Raw genomic sequence first — 18,778 nt, forward strand, 5'->3', positions numbered from 1 at the left:
CCGTACTCCGTGTCCGTCGCTCAACACGGCCCGGACAACAGACAGCCCCCGTGCCGTCCTTCCTCTCGCTTCCCTCATTACCAGCTTTTCCTTCCATTCTTCGGGCGAGTAATTTCCGCCCTAGCGCCGCACTGCAGGGAATATCCTCAGAGGGAAGACTAAACTGTTCTCTCTTTTCCTCTCCTTAGCCATCTTTCCCCTTCTTTCCCCTCCCCCCTTTCTCTGTCTGTTTTTCTCCTCCATAAACTTCTTCCTTCTTCCATTCTCCCTTCTTACTCTTCTTTGTCTGTTTTCCTCATCTTTATTTTCTTCCGTCCTCCCTTCCTTTCCTTTCCTTCTCCCCATCTTTGTCTGTTTCCCTCCTCCATCTCCTTCTTCCCTCTCCTCCTCCCCTTCTGTTTATTTCCATCCTCCTTATCCCTCTTTCCTCTTCTCTTCCCTTTTCTATCTCCCTTTTTTTGTCTGTTTTCCTTCTCCCTAAACCTCATCCTTCTTTCCTCTTCTCCTCCGCCTCCCCATCCTCTTTAGCCCTTTTTCCTCTTTCCTCCCCTCCTCTCCCTCTTCTTCCCTTCTTCTATTCCCTGCCAACGAGCGGTGATAGAACACATATTTTTGCCGGGGGAAGAAAATAAAGAAAATTGAGAAAGGTAAAAAAAATATATGTACGAGTTCCTTTGTTCTATGGTAAAAAGTTTTATGTTCACTCTGGACGTTGGAATGTTTTTTTACGGGGATTTTTTCTATAGATAAATGCCGTTGAATTCAGAGCGTTTGAGCCCAAGTCTGTTTTAAATGAAAGATATATGCGTATGTGTGTGCGTGTGCGTGTGTGTGTGTGTGTGTGTGTGTGTGTGTGTGTGTGTGTGTGTGTGTGTGTGTGTGTGTTTGAAATCTCTCCTTTACCAATCCAGAATTCATATTTTTCCTGTTTCTCTCTACATTCCTTTTAATGCACACCTTCATTTTCCTAATTAACGTATCCTGCACACCTGACTGCTTCTCTACACCATATCTATTTACCTGCTTATTAATCCCTTATTCAGGTAAAGCATTTATTTCTTCACGCCTCCGAGCCACTTAACCCTTAATGACCCAATCTGCGTGTATTAATTGGTCATGAACTCCCCATCAATCTAATAAGTGCGTCCATGAGGCGAAGAAAAATATCTCTCAATCTGTTTCCTCCTCCTTAGTCATCTTCCCTCCCCGCTTCCCCTTCCTTTCTCCCTTTCTGTCAGTTTTCCTACACCTTACCTTTCATCTCTCTCTTCTCTCCCTTTCTTCTCTTCTTTGTCTGTTTTCGTCTTCCTTACCTCTTTCCCCTCCTCGTCTTCACTGTTTTCCTCCTCCTTAGTCCTCTTCCCTCTCCTCTCCTCCCTTTCTGTCTGTTTTCCTCCTTATTCCTCTTCCTTCTTCCATACTTCCCTCTTCCTCTTCTCTGTTTTCCTCTCCATTACCCCTCTTCCCATTTCCCTCCACTCCCCTTGTCCCCCTCTCTGTCTGTTTTCCTCCTTCTTAACCCATTTCCTTGTATCTAATTGGTCATGCACTCCCCATCAATGTAATTAGTGCGCCGATGAAATGAGCAAAATATCTCTCCATGAGTTTCCTCAGAAGTCCATTAAGGTCGCGGAGAGTTTCCCGGAGGCTGCCAATAGCACTCCCACCTTTGAGACGCAGCTGTCGTGGCCACTCCGGTTTCAAAGTGCTCGCCAATGCGTGCTGTCTATAATGGTCTTTTAAGCCGCATTAAGAGACAAACAATCCCGAGTTATGTCTCGCTTGTTTTTACGATAGTCACGAGCGAACTTTTACACTTCACTTTGACCAAGAAACATACGCTTCAATGATCGTGTTCTCTCATCAAAGGCGAGTTTTGTGCTTCACTGGGAGGACTGGGGTGAAGATAATGTAGCTTTAGGTGAATTTATATTAACCACATAATATCCATTCCCCAGGCTTTATTAACACATTACCCGCGATAAATGAAGTAAAAATACACTCGCTCTGTTAATAAAAGTCACGAATACTCAACATCCATACATCGTACTTCCGGAAAAAAACACGAATATAGGATGTTTGAAAAGGCTGTACGTGCTTTCACCTGTAGCCATGGAACTCACGTACACTAAAGCCAAATATAAATGAACCTCTTGACAGCCCTTAAGAAAGAACGAAGAATTATTAAAAAAAAAAAATACTCTATCTGCTTACTAAAACACATTCACTTAACACTCTTTCATTAATTACTTCACTAATATAAAACAAACAACACTATAGGCTCACTTACCAACGAATCACCAATTTCACTGCCTCTTAACACACATACAGATATATTCTCGCCTTGCCTAATGAAAGACACAATACTATAGGGTCACTTACTAACATTCATATATTAAGCACTCTACTATCAGTAAATCCAATACACAGTGCTATACTACTTAGGAAAGCACTCAATACTTCAGGCTTCCTTAATAATCATAAACTAACCATTACATCACAAAACACAATACTATAGGCTCACTCATTAACAATCATATACAAAGGCCTTCACTATCCCGAAATCAAATACACAATGCTATACTACTTAGGGAAATACAATACTACAGACTCATTTAATAATCGTATACTAACCGCTGCACTGTCACGAAACGCACATCACTATAGGATCATTTAACCATCATATACAAACCCCCTCACAGTCACGATACCCAATACTTGCGGACATAAGTACACTCGCCTCGCTTAATGAAACCCGCACAGTACACTCAAGTCTTACTCCATAAGCTCCTCCGCTGGCCCGCCACAAATACACGATGCCATTAAGGGATTACGCTGCGCCCCTTATGCTTAGTGATTGGCGTTTCCCTTCGTTTTCATTATAAGAGCAGAATGGCGCGTTTATTTTCGTTACTTATCTCGTTTACTTCATGGTATTTTTTTGTTATTGCGGTAGGGAGATAAATTGAGACTCCCGTTAGATAATACAACATGGTGCTCCGGGATTTTCTAGTGGCCTTTCCTAGCGCTTGTTTGTGCCCTTGTGCTGACTCCACTAGTTTTTTTTTATTAGCAAAGGAAGCGGTTCAAGGTAAAACAAAAAAAAAGACAAGAAAAGCCCACTAATCACTACTCCAGTAAACAAAAATATAGGTGTCTTGATACCCCTCTTTTGAAGGTATACAAAGAAAGACTGAAAAAGATAGATTCATTGTATAATACAGGAGTAGTGACAGGAAAAAAACAACTAGGAAAAGACTGCAAACAACAAAAACACTCAACAACAAAGAAACAAAATTATTAAATATACGCAGTTCCAGATAGAAAAAAGAAAACGCTAACTCAACTTGAGCAATTTTAAGGCTTTTGCCAGCATCCAGGTACGATGCGTCCAGGTGAAGCCAAGGTCACTTACCCGTCACCCATTTAAAACCAACCTGACCAACGAGTGAGAGTCGCCAGGAGAGAAGAAACGTCAGAGAAACAGAGTGACGTTGAGCTCGTTAATTTTGTATCTTGTTAAAGTGAAGCGAGGCGGAGTAAGGCTAAAAAAAAGGGAAAACAATTACCAGCTGAGTGTTGCCGCTTGGAAAACTTAGAGGTGAAGAGAGTCGTTGAATATTTTATAGGTGGGTCAAGGGTAACAAATGTCCTGCTATTTTTTTTTTCTTGAAGAAGTGAGTCTTTCAACAAAAATAAAAGAAGTTACGGTTAAGTGTTGCTCCTAAGTAGACAAGGATAGAAAGAGAAATCCGAAAGAAAAGTTTACGTTAGGTTTAATTTAAGAAATGTCACTTTACATTTGTTTGTAAGCTAAAAAAAAAAGCTGATAAAACATTGAAGGAAAAGTCATTGGTGGTGTTTGGTTAAGAATATCAACTAGGTGGAGTATTGAAAGGAAGTCATTATTAAGTTTACGTTAAGAAATGTCACTTTACCTTTGTTTGTAAGCTGAACAAAGATGGTAAAACACTGAGAGGAACTCTACCCTAAAATTCGCGAAGGGTTAATGAGAGAGTAGGAGGTAAAAAAAAAGTCACAGTAGGTTCAAGTAAAGAAATGTCACTTAACCTTTGTTTTTATGTAGATGGAGGAGGGAGAACATTGGAAGGAATTCATTAGTAGGTTTGGGTTAAAGAATGCCACGTTACCTTTGTGTTTAAGATAAAGAAAGGTAGGAAAACATTGAAAGAAAAGTCATTAGTAGGTTTAGGGTATAATGTTTTTAGGTATAAGAAAGGTGATCAACATTTTAAGGAAGTCTGCCCCGAAGCTCACGATGCAATAATGGGAGGATAAGAGGTAAAACTAGGCATCATCATCATCATCATCATCGTCTCCCAGCAGCCGAGGAAACACTTGACGGGGTGAGCTAAAGTCGCGGTGGTTCCGAGAGTCTGGGTCGTCAAACACATTAAGAGACGAACTGAAAGGCGCGTCAGTATCGAATTAAAAAATGTAGAAGTCCGTGGAAAAATATGGAGCGACAGAACTGAGATTTTTTAAGATGAAATGAAAAATATACACAATACGATCAATTTATTTACCAAACCGACACACACACGCACACACACACACACGCGGGCACACACACATGCACACACACAAAAAAAAAACACACACACGCAAACACGACATTAGTGATAATTTAATAGGCAACACTCAAGTTTGTGGAAAATATAGCAAAACAACCAAAAAAATAAAAAGCAATAACACACACAAAAAAAAAAAAAAAATCAATCAACTCTAAAACCAAACGCCACCAGCAGCAGACACGACCCATTAAACACCTGAAGAGAGAGAGCAAAGGAAGACTAGAGGTGACAAAATTCATACACCTGAAAGCAGAGCACATCGAGACAACCCAGGAGGCGTGTGGCGCAGGGAGACGAGGAGGACGAGGCGGCGACAGGAACACGGGGAGGCATTGCACCAGAGCCACAGAGTATGAAAGTTTGGCCGTCTTCATCCTGGGCGCCATGATGTTCCCAAAAGAGCCGCGGGAAATTCAAACTGATGCTAATACAATAGTTTTTTTTGTGAGTGTTCTAGGTAGGAGTTTTCGTGTAGATTATTCTTCCTCAAACTCCTTCCCTCGTCGTAAAAATGAAATAGTCGTGACGTGAAACTCAATTAAGCATTATGGATATGAATCGTGTAAAAGTAGGAAATATATAAGGAAATGTGAGTATTAAAAGACTTCATAATCTCAGAGCTCACAAAACGATGAGAACAGTAAGCAAAAAAAAAAAAAAAAAACTACAACTACCGTGAAGTGGAGGTAGAAGGATACAAAATAATATTAAACTAGCAAAATAAGAGACTTTTCGTCATAATATATTGAAAAGTGTAGAAGGTAGAAGGATACAAAATAATATTAAACCAGTAACATGAGAAGCTGTTGGTCATACAATATTGAAAAGCGTGAGTGTTATGTTTTTACTATATTCAAAAGCTCTGAATGAATAATGCCAGAATTCATGAGATCCATCCATGATTCACAAAGGCACCTGAATCTTTTATGAACGTTCTTTGAAGACAGAGCAGTTATTTTTCAACGTTATCTTTAAAAACTCAACACGAACACTCTGAGCCAGGCAGCAGCAAAAAAAAAAAAAAAAAAAAAAAAAAAAAAAAAAATCTCAATCTCTCTGCCAGCCAAATCTAAAAGCAGACACAAAAAAGTTAAAAAAGATCGTCAAAAACATCCCCTCACTTCCTCTCTCACTATTCGAAAACAAAAACCCTAAAGAAAAAAATAGATACTCTGTGAAATAACATAAAACGCTAATAATCTTACCAGTGAGACGAGGGGAGACGAATATAGGGAAAAGAAGGGAGAGGGAAGGAGGACATGAAAAGCAAAGCGAGAGAGAGAGAGAGAGGAAGCGAGAGGGGAAAGCAGGGAAGATTAGCCACAACTTACCATAGAGAGAGAAATGGAACAGTACATGCGGTCTTGATTCAACGAGACAGACAAACGGACATCCGGCAAAACATCAAAGCCTTACTCTCACAAAAGCAATAAGTATGATAGGAACGTCAAACATCCGTCAAACTATTCCTCAAATCTCCTCGTGGCGTAAAAACCGTGACAGGAATGCTCTTTATCTTTGTTGGGGATGATAATTCGCACCCACCCACCCACCCACACCCGCACCCGCACACATACACACACGTCTGAAAACAATACCAGCCTTCACTGACGCGGCTGGTAAAAGTTGAGGACACGTGATGAAAGGGAGTTTACGACGGAGGGGAGACGGCGTGTAAAATCGAGGGAAACGTAAATGTGAAAGGCGTTGAGGGAAATGAAGATGGATTTTGTGATGGCAATATTGGAACGAAGGAAGAGGAGATGGGGGAGGAAGAGGAGGAGGAGGAGGAGGAGATGGAAGAAGGAAGGGAATTAAAGAGAAGGAGATACGACAGACTGCTTGCTTTATGGAACGAAAGCTAGCGGAGAAAAAGGGTAAATGAGAAGAGAAAAGAAAAAGAGAAGTAGGAAAGAAGGGATGGCAAGGGACCGTTTTAGAAGAAGAAAGTTAGAAGGGGAGGAAAGGAGGGGAAGGAGAGATGAGTGAAAGAAGGAGATAAAAACGTAGAGAACACGGGGAGGAGAGAAAGAAGCAGAAAAGAAAGAAATGAAGGAGAGTAGACAGGAGGTCGGAATGGAAAGAAGGTGAGGGAAGGGTGGGGAGAAAAAGGGAAGGAGAGGGATGGTTGGAGAGAATGGAAAGAGAGGGAGGGGTGGGGAGACCGAACGAAGGAGGGAGGGAAGGAGGGAGGCAGATGGCAAGGCGAGGAGGTAAGAAAATAGGAACGGGCTGAAATCAGGTCTCGTAGAAAAACGTGGGATGAAAATTAGACCAGAATTCGGGGAAAAGACAAAATGAAGAAGAAAGGATGTAAAGAAGGAGAAAGGAGGAGAGGAGGGAGGGGTAGACTAGGGACAGGGACGAGGCAGAGTGCAGAGAGGTGGAGAGAGATGAGGAAGAGGGAGTGAGGGAGGAGGGGAGGAGAGGAAAGTAAGGAAGCGGTGGTTATGTGAAAAGAAAGCTGTATGCAAATGTACGTGTGGTGGTGGTGGGGGAGGGGAGGGGAGGGGGGAGTGAGTATGTGAGTGGAGGGAAGGGAGGGGGGAGGGTGCGTGTGTGTGTGTGTGTGTGTGTGTGTGTGTGTGTGTGTGTGTGTGTGTGTGTGTGTGTGTGTGTGTGTGTGTGTGTGTGTGTGCGCGCGGGTGATTACGGTGAGGCAGCCCCGAGTCCTCGCCGGCGTCTCTGCCAAAAGGGAAAATCATTAGCCTTATTTTCCATTCTGACGACACGTACCCCTCAGGAACTGTCTGTCTGTATCTGCCTGCCTGTCTTTCTGTCCGTCTCGTTCTGTTTGTCTGTTGCTTATGTCTGTTTGAATACCTGTTTTTTTATCTGTCTATTTTCGTTTTCTTTTCTGATTTTGGTTTATTTTTTGTTTGTTTTTGTTTCTCGGTTGTTGTCTGCTTTGTCTGTCTGTCTGTCTATTTCTCTGTTTGTCTGTCTGTCTGTCTGTCTGTGTCTGTTTGTCTGCTTGTTTTTTCTGCCTGTCTGTCTGTCTGTAGCTATGCATGTCTGTGTTTGTTTATCAGTCTGTCTGTCTGTGTGTGTCTGTGTCTATATATGTATGTATGTATGTATGTATGTGTCTATCCTTGTCTGTCTATGTTTGTGTTTGCTTCCTGTACCTATAATTACTTTTGTTTTTCATTTTACTCTTTCAGTAGCTAGAGCGTGTTTGTAGTTATGGATTTTACTCTTGAAGGACGCAGCATTCGTCTAATACTTATTGCTTTTATACACTCGAATCCTCCTTTTACTCTTACCTCCACTTCAAAACCACTATTAGTATGTCTTTTCTCTTCTTAAAGTTCGATAGCGTCTCACCACTTGGATTTTTTATGTACATGAAGACCTATTGTACTCATAAACGTCACTTGGAACACCATCATAATTTCGTTTCTTCTCCTACTTCCACTACAAAACCATGATCATTTATTTTATTTTCCTGAAGTTTGATTACGTCTCTCCACATGGGTTTTTTTATGTACACGAAAACCTATTTGATTGCATTTGATTGTTTGATTGCTTCTCTCCACTTGCGGTTTCCTTGACATACAACTTTTATCCACTTCCACGAGAACCCTCACCCACAGGAACGCTAACTACATACCCTCAGCTCCCTCAAAGAACTCAAAACTCGCGGGCCTCTTCATGTTTCCAAAGGAGGGAAGACCCGGAGGAGGGCACGCTACCACACACCTGAGATTAGCTGAGGGCTCACCTGGATGAGTGGTCGAGGCGAGGGGAGGAGACTAATGTGTGAAAGGGAAGGACTTGAAGCGGAGAGGGGCGAGAGGTAGAAGGAGGAGGAGAATGCGGATGGGGAAGGATGCAGAAGGGAGGACTTGAAGCAGAGAAGGGCACGAGGGAGAAGAGGAGGATGCAGAAGGGAGAACTTAAAGCAGAGACAGGCCAGTGGGAGAAGGAGGGAAGAATGCGGAAGGAAGGGAGGGAGAGAAGGATTTGGTAGAGAAGAGAGTGGCAATATGTAAGGGTGTGGAGTGGTATTGCCTGTGTGGTGGTGGTGGTGATTGTGGTTAAAAGTGGTGATTGGAGTTTCTATGTTTCCAGTTTCTTTGTTTTTTTATCTCTCTTCTTTTCCTTTGTTTCTTGATCACACTTTCTATCGTTTTCTTTCTTTGTTTCTCAGAGTCTTGGTGTTTATTCTCTCTCTCTCTCTCTCTCTCTCTCTCTCTCTGTCTTTTTCCATTCATTTCCTCTCCTCTGAACCGTCTTTTCTTCTCTCTTATTCCACCAAAGACTTGCTCCTTCCTTCCCTCCCTCCTTCCTTCCTCCTTCCTAGACACCCCCTTCATCTTCCTTCGTCTCTCCTGGAAGACTTGGCGCATACATTACTCTCTTCTGTTCCCCTCTAGACTTGCTAGTTTCATTCCCCTCAACTCAGTCACTCCCCTTCCTCTTGCTCTCTTCTTCATTCCTCTCGCTCACTTCCCTCTCATCTTCTTACTTTCTTTCTTCGTTTTCCTCCCTCACTCCTCTTCCTCATTCCCCTCCTTCAATCATTCTCTTCCCTTACCCTTCCCTCATCCCTCCCTCGGTCATTCCTCCCTCACTCTCCTTCCTCATTCCTCCCTCATTCCACTTCCTCATTCCTCCCTCGAGTGCTCCTCTTCAGACACGCTAGCTTCACCCCCTCCCTCATCCCCTCCCCTCATCCCCTCCCCTCATCCCCTTCCTTTCGTAGTCTCCAGAGGGCTGTCCTTCATATATACTCCCCAACATCCTCAGTTATCTGTGTTCACCCACTCCCTCGCTCCCTCTCCTCTCACTTCGCCTCTTCCACCTCCTCCTCTCCCACTGTCCTCTTCATCTCTTCCCTTTCCTCTCACTCCACCCCTTCCACCTCCTCCCTTTTCCCTATCCCCAACTCTCCCTCTTCCCTGATTCCACCTCCTCTTCCACCTTCCCTTTCCCTGTTCCCTTTACCATCTCCCTCTTTGATCAGCCAACCACTTCCTCCTACTCCCCTCTGCCTGTCTCCACCTCACCACCTCCCTCTTCCTTCACTCCACCCCTTCCACCACCTCCCCTTTCCTTCCCCCCTCCCCAGGCACCACTAAAGGCCGTGTCAGGTGTGTGTTAGTCTTGACAGGAGATAAATATATTCCAAAACATAGCGGAGTTGATGTCCCGGAAATGTAATGCAGTGTTTCCAAAGCTGTCGCCCGTGCCATCAGTGAAAATATATAGTTAATAAAAAGTGTTCGGAGTAAGTCACCGCCGCGCACGCCAAGCACCTCCCGCTCGATGGCTGACGCGGATTAATGAACCAATTTATAACGCGGTAATATGGATGAGATTTTTTTTTTTTGTTCTGGTAACGTTACACTAATTAATTCAATCCGGGTCAGTGACATGCACCATATATGTACACGACGCTGATTCACCTCTGTATGTGTGTGTATGTTTATATGAATGTAGATATGTATGTAAGAATGGATGTATGTGTGTAGTTAGGTAAGTCAATGTTTGTGTGAATGTAAGGAAGCACGCATGCATGTATTTTACGAGAGCGACCACACAAACAAACAAAGACACAAATAAACAAATAAACACACACACACACACACACACACACACACACACACACACACACACACACACACACACACACACCTCATCCACAAACCGCCGAAACAAAGCCCTCGACTGATTCCCGGTACCTACTCACTCCTGCTCACTTTGTTAGATAATAAGTCTCATTACTAAGGAAACACATATGAACTTACCGTGCACAAAAATAAACTGACTCCTTTGGTTGTAACTAGATAAGGTTAAGGGTGTCTTTACATACATGGCTCCATACCCGCAGTGTTGCCAAAACCCTGTAGAAAGCGTTGCCACAGGAGGGTAACACTGCAGGGGCGATGAGATTGAAGAGAGAGACAGAAGGTAGAAGAGGGTAATAGAGAGTAGGATAATGGAAAACGTTGGGAAGAAAAAATACAAAGGAGGTAGAATAGATGGAGAGGGAGAGCCGAAGCGATGAGAGGGGAGTTGCTGAAAGTAAGAGAGAAAGCATAAACAAGAGGAAGAGGAGGAGGAAGATGATAAAGTAGGAAAAAAATATGGCGAAGGAAATTTTAGAAGCATGAGGTATGGGAGGAATTAAGATTAAGTAGAGAACAGTGGAGTGAGGGGAAGGGCAGCAGGAAGAGAGGGGAGGAAGATGTGATAGATGAGGAAACTATGTGAGTTTCGGGGGAGGGAAGGAGGAGGAGGAAACAATGAGGTGAGAGGGAGAGGCCAAAAAAACAAAGAGAAAGAGGAAGCCATATAGAAATAGCAAGGAACCAAGAGGAGGAAAGAGGATGAGTTACAGTTAGAGCAAGCAGTGTAATTAAGAAATAAGAAGGAATGCTAAAGGAAGACGGAAGCAAGTGATTATGAGGATACAGTGGAGAGAAAGAAAAGAAAGAAGGAAGATAAGATACCCTTGATAAAAAAAGGAAAGAAAGTGAAAAAGAAGAGAAAGCTGAGGGAGATAAGTAAAGGAACAGAAGGAAGAAAAGAGGGAAAGGCAAACAAAGGGAAGAGAAATGAGGAAAGGAGTGAGGGAAGGCGAAGAGGGAGCAAGCAAGCATATTAAGGAAGGGGCAGGGAGGAAAGGATAAAGAAGGGAAGGGGAGGAGGAGGAAGGAGGAGGCAAGAAGAGGGAAGAAGGGAGGAAGGGGAAGGAAGTAAAAGGAAGGGAGAGGAAAGGAAGAAAGGGAGGCAAGCCGATAAAGGGGATGGAAGGAAGAGGGGAGAGGGGAAGGAAAGGGGAGGAAGAGAGAGGAAGGGAAGAGAAGGGGAGGTAGTGGGTTGCCTGCTTGCGTGTGTGACCTGACTGCCTTGTTGGCTCTCACGGGAACCATCAGAGGGCGGGGCGTCATAAACTCTCTCTCTCTCTCTCTCTCTCTCTCTCTCTCTCTCTCTCTCTCTCTCTCTCCGTTAATATTTTTCATTCCGTGCGGCTATTTTTGGCATTCCATAATTTCAGTGGAATTTCTCTCTCTCTCTCTCTCTCTCTCTCTCTCTCTCTCTCTTTTTTTTTTTTACGTCGTGGCCTATTGCACAGGTAGGCTTCTTCCCGGTGGATCCTGATGGTCGGCCCAAGGCTTCTTCCCGGTGGGGCCTGACGGTCAGCCCGGCCCGTTCTGGCGCAGGCGAGTTTTTATAGTGGCGCCATCTTGCACTGGCTCATGCTGCCCTCCCGGAGCTCATCTTTAATCCTAGAGTCTAGAGTCCCCCCTGTGGTCTTTGCTTATTTTATGAGGGTGTGATTGTTCAAAAATAAGTGAATAGAAGGGGCTGTGAGACTGAGAACTCAATTTTCAGGTAATTTATTTTATATTTTTATTGCTGAGAATATATCGAGATCTTCAAAAGTCCAGACCTTTTTCAAGAACCCCACAGTAATGGGACTGGTGGATAGTGGAAGGATTGGTAATGGGACTGGTGGATAGTGGAAGGATTGGTAATGGGACTGGTGGATAGTGGAAGGATTGGTAATGGGACTGGTGGATAGTGGAAGGATTGGTAATGGGACTGGTGGATAGGGGAAGGGCTGATAACGGGACTGGTGAATAAGGGAAGGATTGTTAATGGGACAGGTGGAGAATGGAAGGGTTGGTAATGGGACTGGTGGATAGGGGAAGGGTTGGTAATGGGACTGGTGGATAGGGAAAGGGTTGGTAATGGGACTGGTGGATAGGGGAAGGGTTGGTAATGGGACTGGTGGATAGGGAAGGGGTTGGTAATGGGACTGGTGGATAGGGGAAGGGTTGGTAATGGGACTGGTGGATAGGGGAAGGGTTGGTAATGGGACTGGTGGATAGGGGAAGGGTTGGTAATGGGACTGGTGGATAGGGGAAGGTGTGGTGATGGACTGGTGGTCTTGTGGAGAGCATGTGGGTAGTTTTAAGCCACTTGGCGGCGGCTGAAAAATCCCAGCTTGGTGGCACCTGGCGGGGATTGAACTCGCGTCGTCCTGAACGCGGCGCCGTCACGCTATCCATTCAGCCACCGTGTGTGTGTGTGTGTGTGTGTGTGTGTGTGTGTGTGTGTGTGTGTGTGTGTGTGTGTGTGTGTGTGTGTGTGTGTGTGTGTGTGTGTGTGTGTAGGAGAAAAAAAAAAGATAGATTCCCACAAAAAAAGACACTGAAACAAACGAACAATAAACGTAAAACCGACAGACGTACAGACACACATAAACAAAAGAGACAGGCAAACGCACAGTCACACAGCCACAGACAGACAGGCTAACGCGGTGGGCAGACACGGCTGGCAAAATTAATAAAATACATAACAGAGAATTTAATATGCATACACAAACACAAGCGGCGTGATGAAGACTGTAGGAAAAGACACACACACACACACACACACACACACACACACACACACACACACACACACACACACACACAGTAAATAAAGTAAAACCCATTATATATAACTTCATAAATATACACATAGACACACACACACACACACACACACACACACACACACACACACACACACACACACACACACACACACAGTCAAACTAACAAACACAATATTTACGTTACATTTAAAAACAACAATAAAATACTACAAAAAAACGTAACTCATTCAGTCATGCAAATAAACAGATACATAAACAAGAGATAGAAAGAGAAAGAGGCGCCCACCGCTTCGCAACCCGGATTTAGCTGCGTTTCAAATACTCTCTCTCTCTCTCTCTCTCTCTCTCTCTCTCTCTCTCTCTCTCTCTCTCATTCCATGGTCCTGTCTTTGCTGAGAGCGGCTTTCCACTAAATACGGGTTACAAAGTGGCTGTGAATCAGACCTGCGTCCGATTGACTAATTAAGCGCGACAGGTGGAGAGCTTGCGGTGAGGTGCTGTTGAGGTGAGAGGGAGAGGTAATTAAGGGAATCGAGGTGAAACAATAGGGAATTAGGTGAAGAAAGGTTAAGCTGAGGTGGGATGAGGTATGATGAAAAGGTCGGTCCAGTTGAAGTAAGATCAGGTTGAGGTGAAATGTATTGAAGTGATAGAAGGTGAGGTGAAAGGAGGTGAGGTGAGGCGAAGGAAAGTAAACTAAGGTGAGGTAAGATGAGAAGGTGGGGCTAGTTCAGGTGAGGTTAGAGGAGGTGAGTTGAAGTGAGAGTATTAGGTGAATAGGTAACTAAAGTGAGGCTAAGTGAGGTGAGGTGAAGGAAGGCAAGGTCAGGTAAGGTCAGGCAAGGTAAGGGGAGTCCAGTTGAAGTAAGACAAGATAAGATGAAGTCAAGAGATGAAATGAGTGAGGTGAAGTAAAGTGAGGTGAAGAAAGATAAGGCAAGGTGATGTAAAATGATAAAACAGTGAATCCAGTTGAAGTGAGTTTAGTGAGTTGAGGTGATGTGAATAGGTGCACTGAGATGTGGTTAAGCGAATAAAAATAATGCAAGGTCAGGTACGACATGATGAAAAGGTGAAGCAAATTGAAGTGAAGTTAGATAAAATGACATAAACGGAGCTGAGGTGAGTTAAGCTACGTTGGGAAGGTGAGAAGTGAGGCCAGGTGTTAGGAGGTAGGGTGAGGCAAGATTGAATTGAGGTGAGTTCCAGGAGTGCTGTGTGAAAAGTGAAAGCGAAAAGTGAGCCCATGTGTTAGGAGGTAGGGTGAGGCAAGACTGAATTGAGGTGAGCTCCAGGAGTGATGTGCGAGGTGAGGTGAGGTGCAAAGGAGATTAATTAAACGAGTCTGACGTATTGATTAGGGAATGCATGATTGAGAGGCGCGAGATGAATGAAATATGACGGGAAGCTGGGAATGGTTGAAATATGGACGAAGCAGAATGTGTTAAGAGGTAATAGTAAGAGAACTGAAACGCACAAGTGATGGACTAAAGAGAGAGAGGGAAAAGAATGAAAATATAAGCTGAAAGAATTTTGGAATGCGAATAAAGCAAGAAAGAAATCATAAACCGAAAGAAGAAACAAGTGAAAAGGAAGTAATATGTTTGAAAGAAAAAAAATCTGGCGGACTCAAAAGCTGAATAAATTAATGTGATGCAAGTTTTAAGCAAGATAAAGTAGAGGAAAAAAGTGAGAAAAAATTATAAAAAGGTTAACCACTTCAATTCCCTTCTCAAAATTCTCTCAGAAAAAAAGTGAAGGAAAAAAACACACGCTGCAAACGACGATTTATAACGAGAGAGAGAGAGAGAGAGAGAGAGAGAGAGAGAGAGAGAGAGAGAGAGAGAGAGAGAGAGAGAGAGAGAGAGAGAGAGAGAGAGAGAGAGAGAGAGAGAGAGAGAGAGAGAGAGAGAGAGAGAGAGAGAGAGAGAGAGAGAGAGAATAAAAAACAAAAGCCCTTCTGGTGTCTCGAGAGGAAGACATAACAATCCAACTAAGAAAATGGCCCTTGAGGAGTATTTTATATATGTTCTCTCGTACACACACACACACACACACACACACACACACACACACACACACACACAACGTCCCTGAGATGGTGATAATAATGATACCACTCCTCTTCCTCCTCCTCTTTTTTCTCTTCCTCCTAATCGTCCTCTTCCTCTTCCTCTCCCTTCTATTACTGCTATTACTATTATTCCTACTACTACCATTACTACAACTACTACAACTAACACTAATAAATTCTAGAAAGACATAAGAGACAAAAAGATTAAAAAAATATCATGAAAACTCTCCCAGCATTTCAAATCTGCATTCCACTCCCTTGACTCAGTGGCAGGGAGGCGCAGGGGGGGAGGAGGGGAGAGGAAGGGGAATGGCCAGAAGATGAGAGGGGAGAGAGGAGGGAGGGAAGAGGAAGGGGAGGTGGAGGGGGAGTGGAAGAGCTGGAGGCTGTGTGGAATAATCAGTGAGAGAAGAAAGCGGGAGAGGGAGAATGGACAGGTGGAAGAGGAAGAAAAAGTGGATCAGGACGATGATAAAGATGACGACGAAGAAGAAAAATGAAGTCATGGGGAGGGAGGAGGAGGAGGAGGAGGAGGAGGAGGAGGAAGAGATTGGGAACAGGAAGAAGAGAACGAGGATGATAATGAGGAGGAGGAAGACGGAAGACAAGGAAGAGAAGTAGGAGTTTGGAGAGACTGAGAAATCATGAAGGAGATGATGATGATGATGATGATGATAATGATGATGATGATGATGATGATGATTAGAGACAAGAGAAGGAGGTGGAATAGGAGAGGGAGTTCTGCAAGTTAGAAAAAAAAATGAAGACTTATAAATTATCAAAGGAAAGGCACAACGGAACTAAGGAACAGCTATCATATTCTGTTATCCAAAACCTTTTAATAACAACCAGAAGCTCCATAACTGCCAATAATTACATATTCCACTAAATCCAATGAGAGAAGCGTCCACTAAAAGTACATAAACCAAACTATATATGAAGTAATACACAAGACTAGGCATAATCTTCCTAATCTGCTTTTAATTATAAGCAGAAGCTCAATATCTCTCAATAATTACATACTCCACAAAATCCAATGAGCGAAACGTCCACTAAAACTACATAAACCAAACTATATATAAAGTAATACACAAGACTAATCATCTAAGCATAATCTTCCTAATCATTTTCATTTTCCTCTTTTTCGCCTTCACCGTCTCATCTTCGCCGAAACTTAACGCTCATGTTGGTAAGGTTTCCAGACGGTGACGCACGAAGTAAGTTCCTTGGTTTGTGTTCACCCAAGCCTGATGTTGACTAATTGTGTTGCATCTTTGTGTTTCCTCAGATGGAGTGTGTTGCCGGTCTGCTGTGCATCTCCTGCCTCGGTAAGTCAAGGATTCTGACTGACTGACTGAGCGACTGACTGGCTGAACGACTGACTGACTGAGCGACTGACTGACTGGATGAATGGACGACTGCCTGGATAACTGGATGACTGACTGACTGACTGACTGACTGACTGACTGACTGACTGATTGACTGACTGGATGATTGATTTACTCACTGACTGGGTGACTGACCTCGGTAAGTCAAGGATTTTGACTGACTGACTGAGCGACTGACTGATTGGATGAATGGATGACTGCCCGGGTAACTGGATGACTGACTGACTGACTGACTGACTGGATGATTGATTGACTAACTGGATGGAGTGTCTTTACTGTATCTTGTCTAACTTTCGTGTGTAGCTTTTCCATGTGACGGCGTAGTGGTGTGCCCCGTCCGATGATATGACGGGCGGATATTTATTTATAGTGGCGAGGGGACAAAGCTACAGACTGGCTAACTGATTGAATAAATGATTGGCTGACTGACCGACTGACTTGAGTGTGTTCCGGTCTCCTCTCTCTCCAGGCTCGGAAGGTCAAGGTTAATTACATGCCAAGTGATTGAATGACTAATTGATTGACTGAATGGCAAACGCAGACTCACGTTGAATCTTTATCCTATGGCACAACGAGGAATTGAAGTTTTATATAAGGCGGATAAACAGACAGACAGACACACACACAAACAGGCAGACAGACAGGCAGACAGAGATACAGACAGATATAGAGAAAGAAAGACACAGAGACGCTGAGCCAGAGCTAGACAGACACACATGGACAGATAGCGAGGCAAACACACACACACACACACACACACACACACACACACACACACACGCACCGACGTCAACTTAATTCATCCGATGCAGGGACAAATAAAAGCCAAATCTTTGCCTTCCGCGCCGGCGAGTGCATTACCAGCCCTCGGAAAACAGGAAACCAGACAACCACCACAAAATAGGAGGCCCGACCTCTCCTCCCTCGACCGAGATGATGAGCAAAATAAATGAACTGATGTGTGTGGCAAGAGTTCGGAGAAAATAACTAATTAGATGTAGATGTAAAATAACAATTAATTAGGTGTTTATATAAGGAATTGGACTTGATGTGTAGGAAAAAATAGATTGATGTAGATGTAGGGCAACAATAAATTAGCAGTTTATATAAGGAAATGGACTTGATGTGTTGGAAAAACTAAATAGATGAAGATGAAGAATAACAATAAATTAGGTGTTTATATAAGGAAGTAGACTGAATGTGTGGGAAAAATAACTAAATAGACGTAGATGAAGATCCATTAATTAGGAGTTTATATAAGGAATTGGAATACATGACTCAGCGTAGGAAAATTAGATAGATTTGAGGAGAGGAATGATAAATAAGCTTAATGAAAGATGTAGATGTAATGTCATTGATTAGGAGTTTATATAAGAAAATGAATTGGATGGGACTCGGTGTAGGAAATAAAAATAGATGCGAGGATAAGAATAACAAATAGGCATAATGATAAATAGGCATGAGTAGGAGGATGCTAAATATATGTAGAAGCAGAAAACAAGGAAATAAAAGGGATAAGTGTGAGTGAGTTAGTGTCGGAAACCCAAATACCTGTGAGCGAAATAGACGTTAATCGGTATGAATGCGTAAAAATATACATTGTCGTCTCTTCGTATAAATAGAATGTCAAAGTAGGGGATTTAGGATTAACATTACAGACAATAAACAAACAAGAGTATAAAGGAAGATTAAACTGTATTTTTAACTGACTATCTAAGCGGAAAATGATGATGATGATGATGATGATGAGGAGGAGGAGGAGGAGGAAGAAGGAAGAAAGGCTGTACTATATGGCCTAAGTGCAGGAAGACTAAATAAGCTTGTTACTGATCCAGAACATAATTACTAAAGTAGAGAGATTGAAGTGGATATGACACAGAGAACAAGAACTAACAATAAGAAAAAATGAAACTGGAATGATGTACAGATCTTGCATGCGGAGTGAAGTAGAAGAAACGAGGTGAAAATCATATGTATTAGTGTATATAAACCTGGTAAGAGGAATACATATTTTATGCGAGAAACAGTGGCAGAGTAGCTACGTAAAGGTCACGAGGGAGTGGCTGGGAGACTGACACGCGAGGAGGTCACGAGATAGAAAAAAATCCGATGAGGAGAAAAAAGAAAAAAAGGGATCAAGAAGTGTCACTCTGCATGATGGGAAAATAGACGAAGAGTGACAAGAGTCCTCACGGAGCAGAAAACAAAGAGGAAAAGGTGGTAGATTGGAAGGTAGTGGTAGTCTGGTAGATTGACTTACACGGAAGGCTTCAGCGCGACGGGAGGAAAAAGTGTACCGATATATAAAAAGTGTACCGATATA

At 43.1% G+C, this 18,778-nt stretch overlaps 1 protein-coding gene across 1 annotated transcript in view; it reads left to right on the forward strand.

The window, feature by feature from the left end:
* The window catches only part of LOC126981534 (hemicentin-2-like), a 172,603-nt gene that overhangs the window by 34,898 nt on the left and 118,927 nt on the right, over nucleotides 1–18,778 (forward strand). Inside the window, exon 2 of the mRNA XM_050832731.1 lies at nucleotides 16,356–16,395. Coding sequence (XP_050688688.1) covers nucleotides 16,356–16,395 — 40 coding nt within the window. The remainder of the gene's footprint in view (nucleotides 1–16,355; nucleotides 16,396–18,778) is intronic.

Source organism: Eriocheir sinensis, chromosome 48, assembly GCF_024679095.1.
Source record: "Eriocheir sinensis breed Jianghai 21 chromosome 48, ASM2467909v1, whole genome shotgun sequence".
Classification (NCBI taxonomy): domain Eukaryota; kingdom Metazoa; phylum Arthropoda; class Malacostraca; order Decapoda; family Varunidae; genus Eriocheir; species Eriocheir sinensis.